At 39.1% G+C, this 22,015-nt stretch overlaps 2 protein-coding genes across 7 annotated transcripts in view; both read right to left on the bottom strand.

Moving 5' to 3' along the window:
* Positions 1-1,123, bottom strand: part of LOC121647223 (CUGBP Elav-like family member 2) — a 32,914-nt gene extending 31,791 nt beyond the window's left edge. For 2 of the 4 annotated variants that reach the window (XM_041996454.1, XM_041996457.1), the window contains exon 1: positions 855-982. In XM_041996454.1, coding sequence (XP_041852388.1) covers positions 855-967 — 113 coding nt within the window. In that variant the 5' untranslated portion in view covers positions 968-982. Of the gene's footprint in view, positions 1-854 lie in introns of all 4 variants that reach the window. The other 2 variants (XM_041996455.1, XM_041996453.1) reach the window with 2 other exon arrangements.
* A 7,830-nt stretch (positions 1,124-8,953) lies between these two features.
* taf3 (TAF3 RNA polymerase II, TATA box binding protein (TBP)-associated facto) lies at positions 8,954-18,685 on the bottom strand. 3 transcript variants are annotated; one of them, XM_041997572.1, is made up of 7 exons: positions 18,330-18,685; positions 17,702-17,944; positions 14,726-16,554; positions 14,566-14,648; positions 13,339-13,612; positions 13,041-13,147; positions 8,954-9,164 (listed from the first exon to the last, which is right to left on the bottom strand). In XM_041997572.1, the coding sequence occupies exons 1-7, from the start codon at positions 18,493-18,495 to the stop codon at positions 9,050-9,052; spliced, it is 2,817 nt and encodes a 938-aa protein (XP_041853506.1). In that variant the 5' UTR covers positions 18,496-18,685; the 3' UTR covers positions 8,954-9,049. The 3 variants fall into 3 exon arrangements, with proteins under 3 accessions (XP_041853506.1, XP_041853508.1, XP_041853509.1); XM_041997574.1 differs by having other exon boundaries at positions 13,354-13,612; XM_041997575.1 differs by lacking the exon at positions 18,330-18,685 and adding an exon at positions 18,050-18,140.
* Between the last annotated feature and the right edge of the window lie 3,330 nt (positions 18,686-22,015).

The raw sequence follows: 22,015 nt of genomic DNA, 5'->3' as shown, positions 1-22,015 counted from the left end.
CATGCAGTGGAACTGAAGTCCCACTCACCCATAATCATCATCCCCCCAGCATCTTTCGTAACAAACTGCACAGTAGAAAAATAGGTCAACTTTAAAGCACACTTTTTCTTAGCCCTACCTTTAATGAAATCATTTGCCGAATGGCGACCGGCTGAAGGGCTCTCAAAATGGAGAGCGAACTACCTCTTATCTGCTTCACAGAGGAAATCTACTGTGTCAAGATGGTCTTAGCACTACAGTACTGCCTTATCAGGGTAGAGACACTTAATTTATGCATATTACATGATTTAATTTAAATGTTCCTTCTTTTTCTTTTAAAGATCACTGCTATCTGTGGTTTTGACAGACTCGGTGCATTGAGGCCTTGGTGTAATTTTTAGTCTCTTTCTCAGTAGGTTGTGTAATTTAAACACAAACATTTGCATCACTGACACGTTTATCTTCCTTTTTTTATATCTTTTTGCAGGCATCTGAACCCTGGAGAAACTTTGAAATGAAGCAGGGGGTAAATTTAATTACACGAGAACACTATAAGTGATAGATATAATATTGTAGATCTTTTTACAATCAAACCACTTTGTCTTTTTTTCTTTTGGGAAGGTTAGTTTAAATTTAAAAAGATAAACTCATTCTAACCATATACATAGTTTCTTAAATCCTTTAGAAAACGCATACATAAGCACATATAGAAACAGAGGAGCGCTATCCTGCCCCCAGGCACAGCATGGGAGAACGTCTCCACTGAAAACAATACATCCTATGACAATATCCAACCCAGACAAAGAGGCAGTCCAAATACGGGCTACTCCACAAAAGCTAGCCCAAATTTGAATGAAGGGCCAGCCCCAACGTACCTCATAGGCAGGTCCTCATTCCTGACAGAGATCCCGGCCACAGAGGGGGGACAGCGCATGCTGTTGGCATACAGACTCTGCACCAGGGCCAGCTCAGAAGAGTGTTCCAACATCGGTGCTCTGGAAAAATCCACCCGGTGCTATGGACACTTTCTTCTCTTTCCTTGTTTCCTCTATGTGATTCTCTTTTTTTCCTCAGTCTCCCGCCCACCTTTTCTCCTTGGTTTAGTGCAGCAGAGTGGCGCCCACCCCCTTCACTGACTGTGGTAGCTGAAGTAATCCTCTCTGACAGCTCATCGTGTGCTAATGCATTGTGCTGCCTGCGGCAGCCCAGTTTGCTGTCTGTAAGACTGTGTCCACAGCAGCACTCTCATACTAATTGAAACCCATATTTGGAAAACTTTAGAATATTGACCATGGGTGATTTATTCCCACTGTCAGCTGAGGGGAAATAAGAGGACACAGATGCCACAAGATCTCACATCCTGGTTCCATCCTGGTTCTTTGACAGATTTCTGTGGAGGCTGGCATGTATTTGAATTAGTTTTCCAAGTAATAGGCAGTTCGACAACACTTTCCCAACAATCCGTGTAGATCATAACTGATTTTATCACTATAATTCAGCTTTTCACTGAGCACTTAAATGTTATACCTGCATGTAAACATTATAACCACTTTCCATTCAGCAAGGAGATGTGCATGTCATACTTCATCACTTGGGGGAAAAAAAACTAGTGGGTGACAGGTGGGGAGTTTTCCTCACAGCTTCTCATCACTGTTTTTTAAGGAAAAAACAGAATCTATGCAATCTTGCAGTTACCATACACATTTAATGAAAATGGACGAATGAAAGCATTATCCCAGATATTTATTATTTTGGGCTACACAAAGTCACATCAGGACTGACGTGCTTGCAGTGTTTTAATATGGGGCTTGCACCATAGTCACAAGAAGCTACCATACTCCAGAGCATGTACTTCAGCAGAAGTTTGATTCGCATTTGCAATTAAATATGCAGTAAAGCCTATCTGTAGCAGAATTCAGCCACTGAAAAGGCCCAAAGGACTTCTCCCATCTGAATTTGCATGGCACAAAGCTCATTTGACTGTGTTCTGATATAGTTTGAAATTTGAAGAAGGCAAAGCAGTGTTTGAAGCTGCTGAAGAGTGTGGAACATAAACTCTTTATGTCGTGTTTTGCTGCTATTTGCCATCTTATTAAAAATTTGAGTCTTTCATCACAATATTGTGTTCACAAAACCCAGGGGAGCTGAATTTAGGTCTCATTCTCCCAAAGGCGTTAAGTCCCTTTAGAGTAATGTGACATTAAGTAGGAAAGTCATCTGAAACAGGGTCATATCTGTGTTTGTTGGTATCATAACTGAGGAAACCAGCATGAAGAGGATCTACTTCCTCTGATCACAGCACAAAATCCTCTTCATTTCAGACATGCTCTTTCTGCTGACATGAATATTTTAAACAGTGATGTTGAAATCCCTCTTTTTTATGATCTGTTGCTGCTTAGCATGACTGTCAGATCCACAGGCATCACCCTGCAAACAGAATAACTAAAAGACTCCCTCGTTGCTCTGATCTATCAACACTTAAAAAAGTACACCACGCTAATACTGTCTCTTCTAATCCTTCACAGTTGAAGAGAGCTTGCAGAGGTAAAGTAATATAGTCTGGAAATGGTATATAAAATGCTTCTGTAAAACACTGAACTTGAGAATACTGACACATGTAAGCTGCATTGCTGTTGCAGCCATATTCTGTACAAATGCGTTGTAACTTGAAAGGGAGTGTTGATGAGTTTCAGTATGTGCTGTGGCTGGAAAAACAAAATGCACTCATGCCTGCAGTCTAATAAGACAAATAACTTGCGATGTTTAAAGCATTGCAGGTGGCCTTGTGGTAAGTGAAAGCTTTCCCTTTTTACCAGTCGTGAGCTCCCTTGGGACTATTTTGAACAGAAAAATACCGTCTGTGTTTTTGTGAGTAAAAACTGAAACTGTCACAGCTCGGTGATCATTGCTCTCTGTTTAGTGAGCATTCTACACAATTCCATTGATTTAACAAAATAAATATTAATACGAATGTCCATTTAAAATATAGGTTACAAGGCGATCTATGTCTTACCAAATCTGCATATTTATCCTAGCTGTCTTGTATTTTTGAGGAAATGTAGTTGCATCAAGGCAAAGCTGAAATGTTGTATACCTCAAAAGAAATAAAGGTATAATCCCTTTTATTTATTTATGCCAAAGACCTGTCTTTATAAGCAGTGGACAGCCAAATTTATGATCCAACAGATGTAAGCAAGAAACTTGGACTGTAGGAAACTTGACACCAGCTTATGTGACCAAAGAGGGAGAGTGACACTGGCATGCACTGGAGAGGATACTGCTACCTGATATGTTGTCTCAGCAGTGTCCTGTAGGTTAAATCTGAACTTATTTTGAAATGATTAATAAACAAAGCTATTAAAGATCTCTTATTCAGTTTTTTTTTTTAACTACTGATGTCCATGACGGCTCACACAAGTGAATAATAGACATTTATCACAGATCGATAAAAAGGAAAAAAGCCTAAATCGCATTTGAATGTCATCATGATTTGCATGAGCAGAAGTCCTTTTACTTCCCTTTTCTTTGGTTGCACATAATTTTTTCCACTTCCTCTTTAATTCAGCGTTATCAGCAGACTCTCAGTAGATTTCCTCTAAGGCCATCTGAGGGAGAGGCACACTGAAAGAGAAAGTAGTCAATAAGTAAAAATTTTTTTTCTTTTTACATGTTTAAAAGTAAATGAGGGAGGTGTAATTTCTTCTGCCTAGAAAACCTTAGAATCCATTTCTGATTTACAATTTGAGAGCATAATTATAACTTATTATGAACCTATAATGGCTGCCTCTTGGACTGACTAGATAAGTCAGTGATTGGTGCATGATGCATTTTCCTTCAGTTTAAAGAAGACTGAACTGAAATAATCAGATTAAACAGCAGTCAAGATGGTGAAAATAGCAGCCAGACTGTTTCCAACTTGAAGATATAGCTTAAAAAAGATCATTAAAGTAAAAAGTGTATTGAATATGACTAATTTACACCTTTAACCTTAACTGATATACTTTATGTAGGAACTTATTCTACATTTTGTTTATTAATTGATTTTTAAGCCTTGTTTATAAATAAATTCATGACTTTGCTCTAAAATAAGAGCTTCATATACCATAGGATCAACAACTAAATTGCTTATGTCAGCTAGCACTTGTCTGCTTATTATGCCCTTCATGGTTTCAGGAAGTAAAGTCACGATGACCATAAATGGAACCTCCTGCTATAGAAAATACAACTGACTCTTCCTCCAGCCGGTATTTCACTGGTGCAGCCCACTTCATAGAATGGAAAAAGTGAGATCAGACATGGAGGGCCTGCATCATAAAATGTTGACTGATAACACAGAGACGTCTTTTACAACCTGACTGTTTTTCTTTTTCTGTCTCAATAGCTTAGACGAGTTGTAATATTTATGAGATTTCTTATAAATTATAGTTTTTCTAGAGCTGTTGTATTTCAGTAATTAAAGAAAGGATCAGTTCATCACTATGTCAATCTGAGCTCAACCTTATAGAAAGCAGTACCCACACCTCCACCTGTCTCCTTGTGATCTAGCCACAGGTCCATCTAGTTATGCTCCAGAAAAAGTTGCTGTTACCACCATTTCTCTGTAGTCTTCGACCATGCTTTCAGCTCTGACATGTCATATACTTGTGGACAATTACTTTTGCCTGGCAGCATTAAAAAATTGACCAATCTGTAAAGGTTCAGATGCAATGTTTATCATGTCTTTTGGTACATCGTCTCTTTCCATGTACATATATTGTGACTTTGACTTTATTTTACTATTCACAACAAATCATTTGAATGGCCTGTTTGCGCCTCAAAAGTTCAACCATTTTAACAGCCTTCCCTCTATTTACAAGACATTTAAAAATTGTCACTCAAATCTGTTTCTTTGGGCCAATTTTAAAATAAATATCAATATAAAGTTGTTGATCACTTCAGGTTAAAATCTTTCTCACATTACTTGTTTGACGGGTTTAATCGTCTAAGAAGGTTTAACCTGACAATTTGAGGTGAATGGTTTGGAGATGATAAAAAATTTGTTATAAATATTTTTTGCCAAAGAATTGTAAACATATATAGAGCTGGTCTTAAGACATGACAGATTCCACATGCATCAAGTAAGATTCCTGTTAACACTTCTTACATTCATAAGTTAGTCAAACATGTTAAAGTGCTGTGCTGTCAGCGCATGATGCAGCAAGCTAGATTGTATGTGTAAAGAATGACATCGTGTGGTCATACGTGGAAAGGCAAGAACAAGCCTGCAAATGGGACAGGAGAGAATGTTCTCCTAACCCATCTTTAGAAAAGGCTGAACTATGTGTAAGTGAACTGCAGAATAAACTAATAAAAGGCACATTGCCAACTAGAGGAGGAGTAGAGGATCGAGGACTTGATTTGTGAACTATGCACTGCAACACTAAAATGAGTTAGGGTGAAGTTCAGCATGCAAAACTGTTAAATATATTTCTCAACTATTTTTGTAAAGCAAGTGCAAAAAAAAAAACAGCAAATATTGCTGTGAGCCATGCACAAGCTGAAATTAAAATTAGGATGCACAAAAGTGTTTGACAAATTCTGAATACAGTTCTGATAAGATTTTTATCACCTGTGAGTACACAGACTGTTCATCTTTAATATTGCAATATCAGCAAAATTAATTACATTACAAGCACATTATAAGCTACAGTATACTCCAGGATTAATCCATAAAGAAAAAATAAAAATACAAACTTTAAATTTAAAAAAATGTACAGAAATTACAGAAAATCGTTGGATTTAAAAAACAATATCTGAAAATGGTTTGAGCAAGTCCGAATCCTAAGAACAAAATGCACTTAGCTTGGAAGTTGGTATTTACACATTTATACATGCCTGATGCAGCAGTTTTTATATACATGACATTTCAGCGATACTGCAGAAAACCGGAGAAAGGTCTGACATGGAGGTCAATCCTTCAGTGACAATATAAAACGAATAGAAATAAAGACGATGCTCTCTCCACTGCTTTGTCACAAAGTCGAGTTCTGATCTTACAGAAATTGTTGTGATGTCATCGAATCATACAGACAAAATTGTCATTTTTGTCACTTACAACTAGACATCCAGAACAACAAGCAAACAATTTACAGGGGAAAGAGGGAAAACAGAGCCCACATGAGAACTAAGTCTGGATATGTGCTGGTTGAAGCTGTTTTTTTCTCCCCTTTGTGTGTTTAATAACTTGTCCTGTCCAGCATGTAGCAAGCAGAATGACAGTCTGACTGCTGTGTTGTGCCGAACAAATTTGCTTTGCCAAGGGGAGCTTTATGGGTATAAGGCTGCTCTTAATAATCAGATGTTTTTTCTTATTGATTTATTTTGAATTATGGAATTTATGTAATCTTGCTGGACCTTACTGGAGGGGGCTGAAAAAAAAGAGAATAGTGAAGAAAAGTAAAGAGTAGAAAAAAGAAAGAGGAGAGAAAGATACAATAGGTGGAAGGCAATGATCCTTCAACCCAAACTGACACCAGACAACCAACTGCTACACCTGTACAGAACCACATCCCACCCAGATGCAGCAGACTGGGCACCCCCACCCCCCCAGGGCCAGCAGCCCCCCCATCAGCACAGCCAGCCTGGACACTGGCCAATGGGGCAACTGCCTCCCTCTAGCCGCCCCAGGTGGCACCTAGGAAGCAGGGGTGTGAGAGCACCCCATTGCCCCAAGTGTGTATTGTCTGCAATAAAAATTGATGAGCAGCCCCATCCGTCATGCCCTACATGGCACGCCCCCCAAAAGTTGTTTGTGTGTTTTGTTTCTCGTGTTTTGATGACTAAGTGTAATTAAAACTGAAAGGCGAGTCGCCACAGGGTACAGTCAACGAGGCCACTTAGGGTACAGCCCAATGAAGCCCCCCCCCCCCCCGTACCCAGCATGACGTGCACGCCTCCCAAGACTTTACATGTGTGAGGAGGGTGAGGAGGGAGGACGGCAGGAAAGCCCAGACCCACAGCCCACCACCCCCGAGCCCACACAGGGCTCCCTAAAAGTGCATGTGACCACCAGCCCCACACACACACACACATATACGAAACAATATCCTCGCCCACGCATCCTAGCGCCCCCCCCCCCCACCCCCCCACACACCACACACACACACACACACAATGACTTCTCAGTCTCACCCCTACAGATACCCCAGCACCTCCCCCTAAGATTCCTCCTCAGCCCCACTTCAAACCCCTACACTCCACTGCCCCCCGACCATACCCTGGGTCCCGAGGCAGCAACCAGACACCAGAGCATGCAACCCACCTAGTGGCAGCACGCCCGGGCAGGCACAGAGCGCCTAGCACTAACAGACTCCTCCACCCCCAAGAGAGAGGGCCACCCCCAGGCACCAGAGCCCAGAACCCCCACCCAGCCTGCCCCAGTACATCCTGGCCACCCGGCCTAGGGCCTACACCCACCGACCCAGGCCCCTTCAGCTAATGTCACCCAAGTCATCTAGTAGGCACAGTGTGGGGTTTGCAGGAATATTACATTTAAGCCATGTTGACAGGTCTTCACATACCTGATGCCAGAACCTGTGGACAGGTGTGCAGGAACACAAGGTGTGAAAGTAGTTGTCAATCGTGTTGTCAGTGCAATGTGAGCAGATATTTGATTGTAACAGACCCATCCTGAACATCTTTTGTCTCGTATAATGAGTTTTATGCAGAATTTTGAATGGTATTACTCGCATAATTGAATTCTTAGTAATTTTAATGGTGTTTAAACATATGATTCATTTTGATTTAAGTTACTGGATAAGTCAGCCTCCCATTTTGAAGTTGGAAGCGAGATTTAATCTTTTAGCTTAAATAATAGTCTATATTTTTTTTAATAATAGCTTGGGAGCATTGAAATTCAAGAATTCTGCTACCCTGATAGGTAGCTGCGATTTTAAGTGGTTAATGGTATATATATATATATATATATATATATATATATATATATATATATATATATATACACACACACACATCTATACATATATATATATATTTTTTTTTTTTTTACATAAAATAGATTTAAGGTGGTGGTATTCTAAAATTTAGTGGTACTGATTCCATATTGTGAAATAAGTTTTTCATATGATAAGAAGTTTTCTTTTTCTATTGTATGTTCTGTTTTATTTCTTTATTTTTCCACCGAGTAAAGTTAATCAGCTTTTTGTTTTACAGGATGTCAGGGTTGTTCCAGATGGGTGTAAACTTACATAAAATAACAGAAGACTTGGTTATTTTTAGGAATTTCCACCAGGCCACTAAAGAAGAACTGATGTTAATGCGTTTAAAACACTTATGTGGTTTGATGGCTGAGCTGATGAATGACAGATCAGAGACGCTTGCTCTACATCTATCCATGGTTCATCTAGACCGCTAGGCTTAAGCCATTTGGAGATATATTGCAGCGTGTTAGCTAAGAAATAGTTAGGTAGGTCCAATCCACCTCTGTCTTTAGTCTGTCGTAAAGTTTTTAGACTGATACCTGATGGCTTGTTTTTCCACAGAAATTTGGATATGTGTGAGTCCAGTGACTTAAACCAGCTGGAGAATGGTTTAGTGGGTATCACTGAAAACAGGTAGTTGACTTCATGTAGAACCATCATTTTAATTGTGGCAACTTCCCCATGAGTGATACAGATAAGCGCCTCCACCGTGAGAGATCATCTTCTATTGTTTTTAGTTGCGGGACATAATTTAGCTTTGTTCTGATAATCTGGAAGAAATTTTTAACCCTAAATATTTTATGTTTCCAAACTGTATTGGGTATGTTTTGTAGGTCACAGTTAATGGGCATAACTATAGTCTTAGACCAGTTAATAGAGTAGCCAGATATTGATTGTCTGTTCCTTTTTTTTTTTTTTTTTTTTTTTTTAAACCAACTGACAATGCATCATGGCTGACATAATTAAAAAAAATCATCAGAAGTTAAAGTCAGCCATAATTTTAACTTTCTTTTTTATTTTTACAGCAGTCCCACAAGTGTTCAATGATGGCTTTAGTCCATAAAGTCCAAAATATGTGCTTCTGCATAGTCTTAATGTGGTTTGTGTTTCCTTTTCTTATGTTTTTTGTCCTTCTTCTTGCTGGAACATTTAATGCAGAACCACTGCTGGTCCTCAGGAGGCGCTGCATGGAGCCCGATACAAGTCCTGGAGAGACAAGAGAAGAAGTTTATGTTAGTTTTCCTTTCCTGGTTTAAATCAAGTTTGTAACCTTGTTAAAAGGTCCATGTGGAGATTTCAGAAGACTTCAGTACAAGGAGTCAATACTGAGAATTTATGGCTTGGAACTACGAACCACAAATCACAGCTTGTAACAGCCTGACTCATATGTGGCAAACCACAAGCTTCCAGTCACATGTGAACTGCAGCTTGGTCATCGTTAAGGCATTTTCAGGAGGATCAGATGTGACATCATCAGCTCATTTCTGAATTAAATGATTTATTGCTGAGTTTACCCAGCCAGAATCTGTCAAAAGACAGACTAAAACAACAGTTGTATTTCCATTTTCTAGTGAATTGACCTTTTAAAATGCTAGAAACTAGAAATGTGATTCAAATATGTTTTCAGTAACTGGTTTGAAGTGAAAAAACTAGGCTGCATAGTGCCATCAGGTGGTTGCAGTATAGATTATGCTCCCAGAAGAATTAATTATTATTATTATTATTAGAGAAAAAGCCTTGAGGACAAAAGAAATTGCCGTGGACGAGAGGAAAATGGAGAGATCTATTCATAAAGTTGATTCCAGTTCCATCAACATACATCGTCTTCTTCAAAGGCAAAAACCACCTCTATCAAGGCTCCAAACTTTTTAGTGCATTAGAAGAGGTTTGTGCATTAGCACAAGCAAACATCTATGTATGCTTGTGTTAGAACAGATGCATCAATAAAGAGGTAAAAACACGCTGTAAAAAGTCATAAACGATGAACTGCAACTTAAAAAAATATTCAAGTAATATAGGGATCTGAGAGAAAGTAGCATATAAAAATTACTCCAGAACACAATGCTTAAATTCAGCATATTTTACTAAATCTAAAAAAAAAAAACAAGTGGGGTAAAAATAAAAATAACTTAGTCAACAATAACATAAAGGTTTCAATATGATTTTAAAAAGATAAATAAATTCATTCATTCATTCATTCTCTGTACCACTTAGTCCATTATGGGTCGCGGGCAAGCTGGAGCCTATCCCAGAATTAACAGGTGAGAGGCAGGGTACACCCTGGACAGGTCACCAGTCCATCACAGGTCCAACACAAACAACCATTCACACTCGCACTCACTCCTAGGGAGAATTTAGAGTGATCAATTAACCTATCATGCATGTCTTTGGACGATGGGAGGAAGCCAGAGTACCCGGAGAGAACCCACGCATACACGCTGACAACGTGCAAACTCCACACAGAAAGGCCACTGCCCTCAAGGTTCGAAGCTCCCCCCCAAGCCGAGATAAATAAATAAATAAATTGACTAAATTAATTTAAAAGTGCTCATTTTATGTTGAATCTAAACAACTCATTTAAAGCTTGAGTCTATATGAAATATCCCAATACTCACCTTTCACCTAAAAATTTACCATCAAAATAGACAAAGGTTGTGTTAGAAAACACGAAAGGAAATATTTAGTCATCTTTTCTTTTCCCTGTATCAGATCATGCAAAAAGTTCTAAATCTAGTTAATATTTAAAGCTTATGAATTTAAGTTTTCTTGCATTAATTAAATAAAAAATTAATGGATTATAAACATTGTAGCACCCAAAAATGTGTTTTTTGAGCTGTAAACAACACATAATTACTTGCAGCTAGATCATATACCATTGATAAAATTAGAATTTAGTTGATTTTAAATACGGGATTTTGTGGGTAAAAAATGGCTCATAACGCCTTCTACAGGGTAAAACCAGGTTATGCTTTTTGTGACATAAAGAGGTTATCTAAGTTACGAGAAATTTCTAAACACCCCACAGCCCCCTCGGTCCAGATGCAGATAGACGGGTCCTCGCCTTGCAGGCACAGAAAACCACACCCACCAACGCATATGAAGGGATGTGTACCTATATGGTGTAGATGTGCTAGTTTCAGACTTCTTTCACAGTTTCTGATGAAATATTCCTGCAATGGGATGGATTTGTGCTTTTGAGGAATGTAAAAGTAACACTGGACTTCATTCTTTACCTTCTGATCCTCATCTGGCGACAGACAGCAGCTCAAATTGTAGCAGCAGCAACTTACAGCAGCACTTCCTGCAGCTGCCACAACCTGCCGCGAGTCTCCACAGCTTTCCAGAGCTGCTAACAGGCCAGCGCAACAGCGCTAACTCCTCAGATTGATACCGTTCAGGACCACCTTGTTCATGTGTAGCTGAGGAGATTCAGGAAGGGAAAAGTCTTCCACCTCAAAGACCGCTCTATGGTGTAGGTGCTTGTAAATCTCGCTTTGCTTCTTGCCAGTGAGCTGAGCTGCTGTCTGTCAATCATTTCTACCTATGTATCCTGACCCGCCCACTCTCCGCTCCCTGATCACCCCACACCTCCCAACCCAACCCTTGCAGTTTCAAATTCAGCAGTGGGTGGAGTTACGCAAAAAGCAGGGGGTAAAGTTACACTTTAAAAAAGGCACATTTCAGGTTAAAGATGATGATAAGAAGTAATTTATATGAAATCCAGCCTTATAATTGTATTATTTTTTTGTACTCAAATAAAAGCAAAATCATGCTTTCAGTAATAAATACTATTTTTGTAGATATTAGCTATTTTTTATAACATTTAATAATACTAATAAAAAAAAATCATGACTTCTTGCAGCATGTTTTGATAGTTCCCTCACAACTATAATATTTTGACTTTCTCTGTCACAGATTTATCCTGCTCTAGAGAAAAAGGGCAAAATAAACTGAGGATTAAAAAATCATTTTAGAAAAATGTCGAATTGATACAGAATATTTTAAATAAACTCCTTTAATAACATTTGTGGCTCACAAGTGTTGACTTTTGGGAGAACTTAAAAATATTTATCTAAAACAAGAATAGAAAACTTTATAACGTTATAACTAGGGCTGCTCGATTATGGGAAAAATGATAATCACGATTATTTTGATTAAAATTGAGATCTCGATTATTTAACACAGTTATAGATAAGAGGTTGGGGGGGGGTGACGACATTTGAAGTGTTTACTGTGGTAATTTCTTTCCACCAGGCCCCCATAGCTATTGTTTGTCTCAGACCAGCAGCTATGTTCCGTTTTAACGTTGAAATCCGCGTCAATAAAATGTAGCGCGACATTTCTACAGGCTCTGGTGCGGCTTTACCACAGGTCCGTAGCGGTGGCGAAACATCAGACTGTCACCACGTCTTTCACAACACCCTCACTACACTCATCATACAGGTAAGAAAGAGACTCTCCACTAAAATGGTGCTGAGATGGCAGTGATACCGTTTGTCCAAAGTGTTGATGAGTTTCTGAAATCCCGGATTGTTCACTGTGTTAATTGAGAAAAAAGTTCTGTTTGTTTATAACGTTTGTCTCTCTGTGACTCTGGGAGCTGGTGGATTATTTAGTTGTGACTCACAAAAGTTTAACATTTTTCTATTTTTTTGTGTTGCGTCGCAAGCCCCCGTGTGCACGTCTGCGTGCACGAACGCAACATTTTACATGCACGACTGTCGCCTGTCGCTTGGCTGGAGGAGGGCAGCGATTTTCGCTAGAAAATGATGGAGAAGGAGCGACGCCGCCTCCCGTGTGCCCAGGTGTCTGCAACTCGTTCTGAATAAAACTAAAGCGGTCAGGGCTGTGGGAGGAGTCTGCAGCAAAGCGCTGCAATGACAGCTGCGCTCGATTTGAAAACACCACAAATCGAAGGACAAAAAAACATAATCGGACCGTTTCATTTTTATGATCGTTGAAAACCCAGATCATAATTGCAATTAAAATTCGATTAATTGCCCAGCCCTAGTTATAACCATACCGAATAAAAAAATAGGTTAATTTGACCATATAATAAGAAGGTTAACGTAAATCTCTTACCAATGATACCAGTCATCACAGTCGTCACATCCTATCATAGGACTGCCATCATCCGGCTTGTTGCATCCAGGACAAATCCAGATCTGATTTCCCCATTCATCCCGAATCTTGGAGGAATACAGAAAAAATTAGGAAACACCTAAAAATATTTACCTATTACTAAAGGAGAAAATAATATAATACATTTTTACCTCAATATAAGTATTGCACATCTAATATACATTAAAGCCTAGAAAAAGTGGATTGTGTAAAAGTCATCAAATTCCTGTGAGCAAATATTAAGTGAGTGTGAATTTACCACATAGGTACTGACAGTCTCAGTAACTACACTGCGGACTGGTGTCTTGATGGAAGCAGTGGGAGGCAGCATTGAGGGCGGGGAGAGCAAAGAGGATGTTGGAGGAAGGGTGGGTGGAAGTGGGGAGGGGGGTGGCGGCAGAGTTGGTACAACTGGGGAAAGTATTGGGGGTGGAGGGGGTGACCGTGGACGATTCCCAGGGCCTGACTTGGCAGCAGGAGTCCTGGGTGCTGGCATCTTGGGCTCTGAATTTGGAACCACCTTGCTGATAACACTGGTGATAGAAACAAATACTAGCAGTTTACTACAGAATACAGTGTATAAAAAAGAGAAAAATAAATGAAAAGTTTTATATGCCAAACTGCACTGTAAAAACCTAAAATATATCAAACATACTAGAAATTTCTGTTTCTAAATACGCTTGTCTGAAAAATGTTCATCTACATTTATGTGTTCATTTATGGCTATTTTTCCTTTGTAAATCAGTCTCTAATATTTTCTATTCCTTGAATTTAATATAAGTTCGACTTAAATGACAGGACGTGACTGACAAATTAAGCACAGATATATATATATAGATATATATATGTGTATGTATATAAATAGAAATGATAAAACATTCTCAAATTATGAGAGAAAAGTAACTGAACGACAATAAGAATTCTAGAAATGTTTACTTAAATCCACAATTACATTTCAATTAAAAAAATTATTCAGTTCATTATGAATTAATTACTTGATATGATAAAGAAAATATCAATACATACAGCAATAATACCACTGAATGCAACTACTGTAATTTTAATTGTTCTGCATTTGCCCTACAGCTTAAGTTACTTTTCCACCAATAAATACTTTGTTGTATCATATTTTAGTGATTCATCGGAATGACTTCTTCTTGTTGCCTGTAAAATATATCGCATTTTTCAGAGCCCAAGAAGGGACATAGTTCCTAAACGACATGCCTCTTAAAGAATGCAATATATCACTGTAGATTAAACAATCTAGCAGGAAATAAAATAGTTAAATTCAGCTCAACTTTAACCATTTACAGCTGTAAAATGCAGCAACAAAGTGTATCTGAAAACATCTTACAGCAGAAAACAGTAAACCATCTGCAGGGACATTTACCTATAATGCACAGTTAAGGTTAGGTATTTCCAGTAGTAGTGCTAGTTTTTATTTTAGGATTACCAGCAGCACTTTCAACCTTAATTTAATACTTACATTTTGTCCTGGCCAGCTCCCACCCTGAGGGTCAGCCTGGGGATGACTGGAGATGGTAAGGCTGCTGGAGTCTCTATTTTTACCTGAATAGAAAGCAAAGCAAAGTTTTAATAATAGTCTTTCACACAGACGTAATGAAAAATAAAATACTAAAAGTTACCTTCTCCAATCGAATCCTCTCCTTTTCTTTTTCTTTCTCTTTTTCCCGTTTCTCCTTTTCTCTCTCCTTTTCTTTCCTCTTCTCTTCTTTCTCCCTCTCTTTTTCTTTGGCCTTCTCTCGCTCCTTGTCCTTCTCTTTGTCTTTCTTTTTCTTTTTTTCTTTCTTGTCTTTTTTCTTGTCCTTCTCTTTGTTCTTTATCTCCTTGTCCTGAAGGATCGGGGCTAAAGGAGGCAACATGGAGGGTATGCGTAGGCAGGTTGAGGGACTGAACAGTGGAGCGACTTCACCCAGAGCAAAAGGGGATAATGCAGATTGTTTCTGTTTGTCCTCCTTGTTTCTGTCTTTCCCCTTGTCCCGCCTATCCTTGTCCTTTTTACTTTTTTCTTTATCCTTCTTTTTGTCTTTATGTTTCTCCTTCTCCTTCTTAAGGCCATCTCCATCTCTTGATTTAATCTTGATGGAGCCCTCGGGCAGAGTAAAGTCTTGGGAAGAAAAGTGGTCTTCATCCTTCACTGCAAACTCCTTCCATGGCATCTTGATATCCTTGGAAAACTCCTTGTTTTTGTCCCTATTCTTATCCCTATTCTTCTCTTTGAGCTTGCTCTTATCTTTTTCCCGGTCTTTGTCTTTTGGCTTATCTTTCTCCTTCTTCTTCATCTTAGTTTTGAGCTCCTTCTTCAGCTTTTTCTTCACATCTGAAGATGAAACCATCTTATTCTTCTCCTCAAACACCTTGAGCAGAGGCTCAGGGGTCGGCGGTGAGGCTGATCCCGACGAGACACATTCTGCTGGGATTTGAGGGGGTGCGGCTGGACCGCCCTGGTTGGCCTTCCGAATCACCTCATTGATGGAATCATCCATAGTCCAATTTCCAAGGCCTAGATGCGGCTGTATGTGAAGAGGTGTTGAAGTGTCTTTTAAAAGGTTGCTGACCCCTATGGGGGCTTTAGGTGTAGACGGCTCCATAATGGTCAGCCTCCTTGGACTGGAGAATCCATTGCTATCCGAATCAGAGCCTGAGGAGAAAGCGAAGGGATCAGGTTCCCTCTCAGCACATGCTCTGGCTATCACAGCATCTATAGAGTCATCAATGGCTGTATTATCAGGTTCTAGTTTCTTGAAAGGGTCTTCAGCTAGCTCCCTCTCCTCTATATTTCGACGCATATGAATGTTCTCTTTATCCATTCTCTCACTCAGAGCGGACAGCTGAAGCTTATGGAGACCATCTGGCTTTATCTGAGGTTGAGGTGTTTTAGCTGAACTCAACTTTGGGCTCTTGGGGCTTTTAGGACTTTTTGTCCTACCTGGGGACTTCTTCCTTTCTTTAGATGGTTTTGGAGAATGGATAGGACTACCAACCACTGGAACTGGAATAACGCCCTTTGGGGACTTAGTCCTTTGTCTCCCAGGGGACGAGACCTTAGGTTTCCTTGTAGGAGTGATGAGGCCTTTTTGATCAGTGTGTTTTGGTATAACTGGCTGAGGTCTGAAAGAAGGCAGGGTTCCAGAAGGTGTCTCAGGGGACAGGGGGTCAAGGCTGTCGTGAGAAGGCAGTATGCCTGGAGGAACACGCTGTGGGTTGAGGGAGGTAAGGGGCTCCCTGGGCTCAACACCCCATTCTGGGCTGAGGCCAGGGTACATGCGCGGTCTCTTGGAGGTGGGAATCATGCCCAAAGTTGCATCAGGACTGTCCAGGTGCCTCTTTAGAGGGTGGTTCTCATCATTGACTGTTTCATCTTCATCTATTTCTTCTTCATCTTCTTCTAGTGCCACCTGCATAGCTTCAGCTGAAGTGCCCATGTCAGGTGGGACCTCTTCCTCCTCCTCTTCTAGGGAAACACAGATACGACTAAAATGAGTCCAAGAAATTTAACAACCAATGCATCTACCTTAATACATATACAGATTGTTTTAGTCAAATAACAGGTTGGGATTACATGTTGTGGAGAAACTGCAGTTTTATGTTTTCCATATGCACTACTCACAAAAGGCTGGGATATTCAGATGTCAGAATGTACTTACAATGCACAAAAACCTTTACAGATAAAGTTAATTTGACTTTCTCTAAATCTTTGAATGCACATGTATAATTGTTAAATGTTGAAATATGCAATTCACAGCGAGCTATTCTTTAACATGTTAATAAACCACAAAAAAAGCACAAAAAAATAAAAGTGTATGAACCATGAATTGACCACTAAATCTTCTGATTAAACGACAACTTGTTAACAGTCCTCTTCATCATACTACCCACATTTGACATTATAAGACCAAGACGACACCTAACACGTGATAAGTTATTGCTCATTGATATTTTTATGATGTGGTACACCCACTACTGTTAGCTTTTCTTTCAATTAATTGTTTGAGATGGAGGAATTACCACTGCAAATTCTATTTAAATACCATGCATTCATGATATAGTATCAGCATAGCATGAACTTTTTACATTTCAGTAAATTCCACATAAAAGTTGAATATCCCTAACTTTCTGAGTAGTATTTGTTTAAAATCTAGTCATATGTCCTGAGAGTTGAGTAAAAACAACAATTTCCTCCATCAAAATCAAATATGTAGCACAATAAATTTACAAAAGGCAAAAATACTTTTTGAATCTATATGACAGTCCAGCAAAAAATATTTCCTGGAAGTTATGCTTAATGATGTCAAATCCACTGATGTGTTACTAGATAAATAAAATAAAAGAAAGACAGAAGCAGAAGAAGGTGCAGATAACTTATAGAGTATGCACTGTCAAAAAATCTTGTCCAGTGCAGTTAAAATTGTAAAACAGCTGACTGAAGTGACAGCAATGCTATTTTGCTGGTAATTCTTCATTGTCAGGTATGTTGGCTCTTTTGCACATGCACAAGAAAACTAAATGTGTTCTAGGTACTGACCACAAATAAAACTGTCAATCTGCTAAATGCACTGCATATGCCTAGCAGCTTCCTTATAGCCAAGAACTGTACTGACCTTCTTGACAGGAGACCAAGGGTGGCATATAATCTGGAATGTAATCCTTTCTTTCCTCTGCATCTCTAGCTCCAAGGTGAGGAAACTGCAGGACATTGTTTTTGCTAACAGGAAAGAGTGGCGTTTGCTGGGCAAAGGCCACAGGCTCCAGGTTGTGGACATAGTCTTCCAGTTCGCTCAGGCTGACCCCCAGCAGTCTGAAGGCCTGGCTGACATCGTCCAGCACTGGATCCGTTCTTCCGTCTAAAAACACAGGTTTAAAATAAGCAATTAAACACTGGTCAAGATATATTTATTTTTCTTAACTATATTGTTGGAGCTGAGGCAATAGTTTGACTGTTTACAAACCTTGACTCAAGCCAGGGATGCTCAACAGGTTCCTAACACAATCAACATACACACATAACAGGAATCTAGTGCACATAAAATTGACTCTCGGTTGTGAAACAGATAGAAGACAGGACAGCCCGCTCATATATAAGCCGGTTACTTTTTAAACTACTGTACTTTTTGACACATCAACCTTTGCTAGGGGGCGCCAGCAGCAGGACAAGTCAACAACACCGTGATCGACTACTTCTGGTTTATAGGTTTAAAAAGTAGTTAGAATAGGAAACAGTGGACTTACATAACTCAGAGTATCGATGGCACACTCTAGCCAGCTGCTGGATGTATCTATGCAGCACATCAGACAGCAGATCGCAAGCAGTGAGCTGAACCGCATCCCAGCCCAGAGCTTGGCAGATCTGCGCCACTGAAACACGCAGCAGCGAGCGGGCATAGCTCTCGCACATCTCGCTGACTTTGTTACGGTATAAATAACAGTCAATTCCTCTTCAAAGACATATTTCTTGTCTGTATGTTTCACGGAACCCCTAAGGACCTTAGAAAAGGCCACTGTATCGCTTAATATTAGATATTTACTTCAGTAAATATATTGGCGCTTTTGCCAGAGTCGCCATCTTGATTCCATCGATAGACCCAGCCCCGAAATCTAGTTCGCACATGCGCACAAGTGTGTGGGTTCGAGGATTTTCATTTGTGTCTGAGCAGGCGCATTAGACCTAACAATGGACACCATGTAGCTAACAAATAGTCCAGACTGTAGAAGCATTAGCAAGCTCAAAAGATATGACCAAAATAGTTTGACAATAAACGCACAGTTATTTATTGGGATGATGATTTTGATAACATACAGAATATTGCCAGCTGTTATTTTTTGGTTTCTGTTTCCGCTGAGTCACTCAAGCGGCAGCGGCTGCTTAGCTAACAAATACAAACAATTCAATTTAGATTATTTACTCTTTGATACACTGTGTTTATGAAAGCTAATTTTGTTTTACCACCAGTTCTGAATAGTCATTGTCGAGTATCAAGCAGACATGAATTGAATTTAGAGGCTTTTTTACTTGTTAAAATTCAGGAAAAATGGTTGTGACACTGATCGAACCACACGGTGAGTGTTTGCCTGCAGGTTTAAATGTATACACAGGGTGGTGCTGGACTATAAGACAAAATCAAATTGCACTCTTTCAGTGACAACAACAATCCACTTCCAGTTCTCTGTCTTGATTATGGGATTTCTGTCAAGTCAGTTAAAAAGAAATCTTATAGAATTGGTGATTTATTTTTAATCACTTTCTTGTAACCTCAGAGCTAAAATAGTTGCTGTAAATTGCTCCATACAAATGAGGTGTATCCTAGTAGCAAACATACCTCTTACAAATGGTTTCCCATGCTTACCTGTTTCAAAGGCTGTTATTGTCATTGTTAATTTATTGAGATTAAATTTACGTACACTGATCAGTACTTTAATAGGCAGACCTCGCTTGCCAGGATGAAACCTCTTTTTGCCTTCAGAACTGTTTTAATTCTTGATGACATAGATTCAACAAGGTGTTGGAAATGCGTCGGCTTCACACAGTTGCTGCAGATTTGCATTATGATGAGAATCTGATTCCACCACATTCCAAAGGTAGTCTATTGGAGTGAGACTGGGCAGCTGTGGACACCATTGCAGTAGAGTGAAATCATTGTGATTTTAAAGAAGCCAGTTTCAGGCGATTTGAGCTTTGTTACATGGTGCTAGAAGTAGCCATCAGCAGATCTCATGCATAAATGAAATGGACATGGTCAGCAATGATGCTCAGGTAGGCTGTGGTGTTTAAACCATACTCAGTCGGTACAAAGGAACACAAAATGTGCCAAGAAAAATACCCCCTACACCATAACACTACCACCACCAGCCTTTACTTGTGTGTCCAAAACTGTTGTGGTGACACAGTCTAATGTGTGAATGGTTGTGAAACTTCCTGGGGTTGAGAGTCAAGGCTGCATTGCAGGTTCTGGAAAGGTGATACCTAGGCCACCTTCTTTGTTCAGAGATGTTTTTGTTTGTTTGTATTTTTCCAGTTTAACATAGATTACTTCTCTCTCAAACCATGTTTTCTCTGATCAAAATTTGTACATTATTGTCCTCATGAGAGTGACTTTAATCCTTGAGATGTAGATGGACTGCCAAATATTGTCTTGTAGAGCTGGCTCTCCTGTGTTGTGCCATAGTTTATGTGGTTTTAGACTTATACATTAAAGCATGAACAGTGTTATAAAAAATGACACAAGACTGCGTTGCTATATTTTGTTTTCCAATGAAAATGAGCAGTATCTAAATCTAAAATCAGAAATAACTAAATAATGTCTCTTAATGTCTGTCATTTTACCTCAGGTAGTATGGATCATTAATACTGTAAACCATAGAAAGGGTACTGCTTTTGCAAACAACAATGGCTCACACACTACAGGGTATGATATATAAATGAAATGTATAAAATAATTATGTATGATCTGTATGAATTAGCTTTATATATTATATAAAAATGAATCTTTTTTGGTTAATTACTCCTAATTACTCGAGCCCTTCACACAACAAATGGGCAACTATTCTCTCACCTTAGAAGCCTATAGGTCAGTAGTGCCTTTTGTTTAAATGCAATATCCTAAGCTGTTGTAGTTTTGAGAAACACAAGTTTTAATTTAGATAGTTAACATAATCCTAATTCACTTTAAAAAAAATATTAAATTATTTTACACACATACTATTAGGCACATGTTATTTCTATAATATTGTATTATGTTGGATGCAAACAGAGAGGAATTCATGGCAACATTAAACAACAGCAACAAGAAAAAATGGTTTTATTTGATAAATTGGTAATGACTGAATTAATTAATTGAAAACTCCTAATCAGGCTCCTCCTCCTCTACTCTTGGTGTTTTCACACAGTCCATGAAGTCTGGCCTCCTGCTCCTAATGCAGTTTGTGCCTGATTGGACTACATAAACCAACCTGCTGCTTCATCTCTTGAGTCTGGCCAGTTGGTGAAGCTGACTAGCTTAGTGGGATGCAGAATCCCTACACCGGTATCCTGGAACCTGTGAGCCACACTCTCAACTAGCCTGTCAATCACTTTTTTCTGTGAGGTGATGAGGGCCTCGTTATGACCTGCTCCGGTAAGTGACAGCTGTCTGCAGTTGTGGCTTTCATCATGGGCCCCTGTCTGATGAATAACAGCAACACACTTTCTTTCTCTCTTGCTGATGTAACCTTTTACTTCTTTAAATAAACAAAACTGGTTTAGTACTTTTCAAGTACTGCCTGTGTTGATTACAAGGCACAGTGAGCCTCTGCTATAGAGATGAGACTTCCGCAGAGAGGCTGCTCAGATGTGTGTGATTGTCGTGCAGGAAGCCACTGAAGTGAACAATAACAGCTTCTCTAACATTGGAATAGAATTTCCTGGCTTTGGCCTGCTGGACAATTCAGATATTTTGGGCATTAGGAGACTTGAATCTAAAATACATAAAGAACAAACACATTAATAGACAACTGCTGTCTGTTAATTATAGTACATTATTAATTGTAACTGATGTTATTTATTGGACATTACACATTATTGATTACAGAGTGCTACAGCTTTAAAAAGTCCCCCAAGTAGCCTAGATAACAATTCCTGAAGACTATTTAAATTACAAGAAAGCTTGTCAAAAAGGGTTCAGGCTGTGTTGAAGAATAAAATTGGTTGAACCAAATATGGGGTTTCCAACTTATTAGAATTGTATAAACTGTTTATCTTATATTTAATTTCTATTTATATTTCCACATTTCTATAAATGGCTGCACATGGTGGTGGTTTAAGACTTCTAGATGACTGAACTTGAAATGAATAATTTAGTCTTTTTCTTTTTATGCACTGAAATGACAATGTGCAAGTGGTCCAAACTAGGTGGACCCTCGTTAAGCATTGAAGAACACAG

Source organism: Melanotaenia boesemani, chromosome 10 (assembly GCF_017639745.1).
Source record: "Melanotaenia boesemani isolate fMelBoe1 chromosome 10, fMelBoe1.pri, whole genome shotgun sequence".
Lineage (NCBI taxonomy): Eukaryota > Metazoa > Chordata > Actinopteri > Atheriniformes > Melanotaeniidae > Melanotaenia > Melanotaenia boesemani.
Note: the sequence above shows the minus strand (reverse complement) of the source record. Positions and strands in the feature narration are given on the sequence as shown.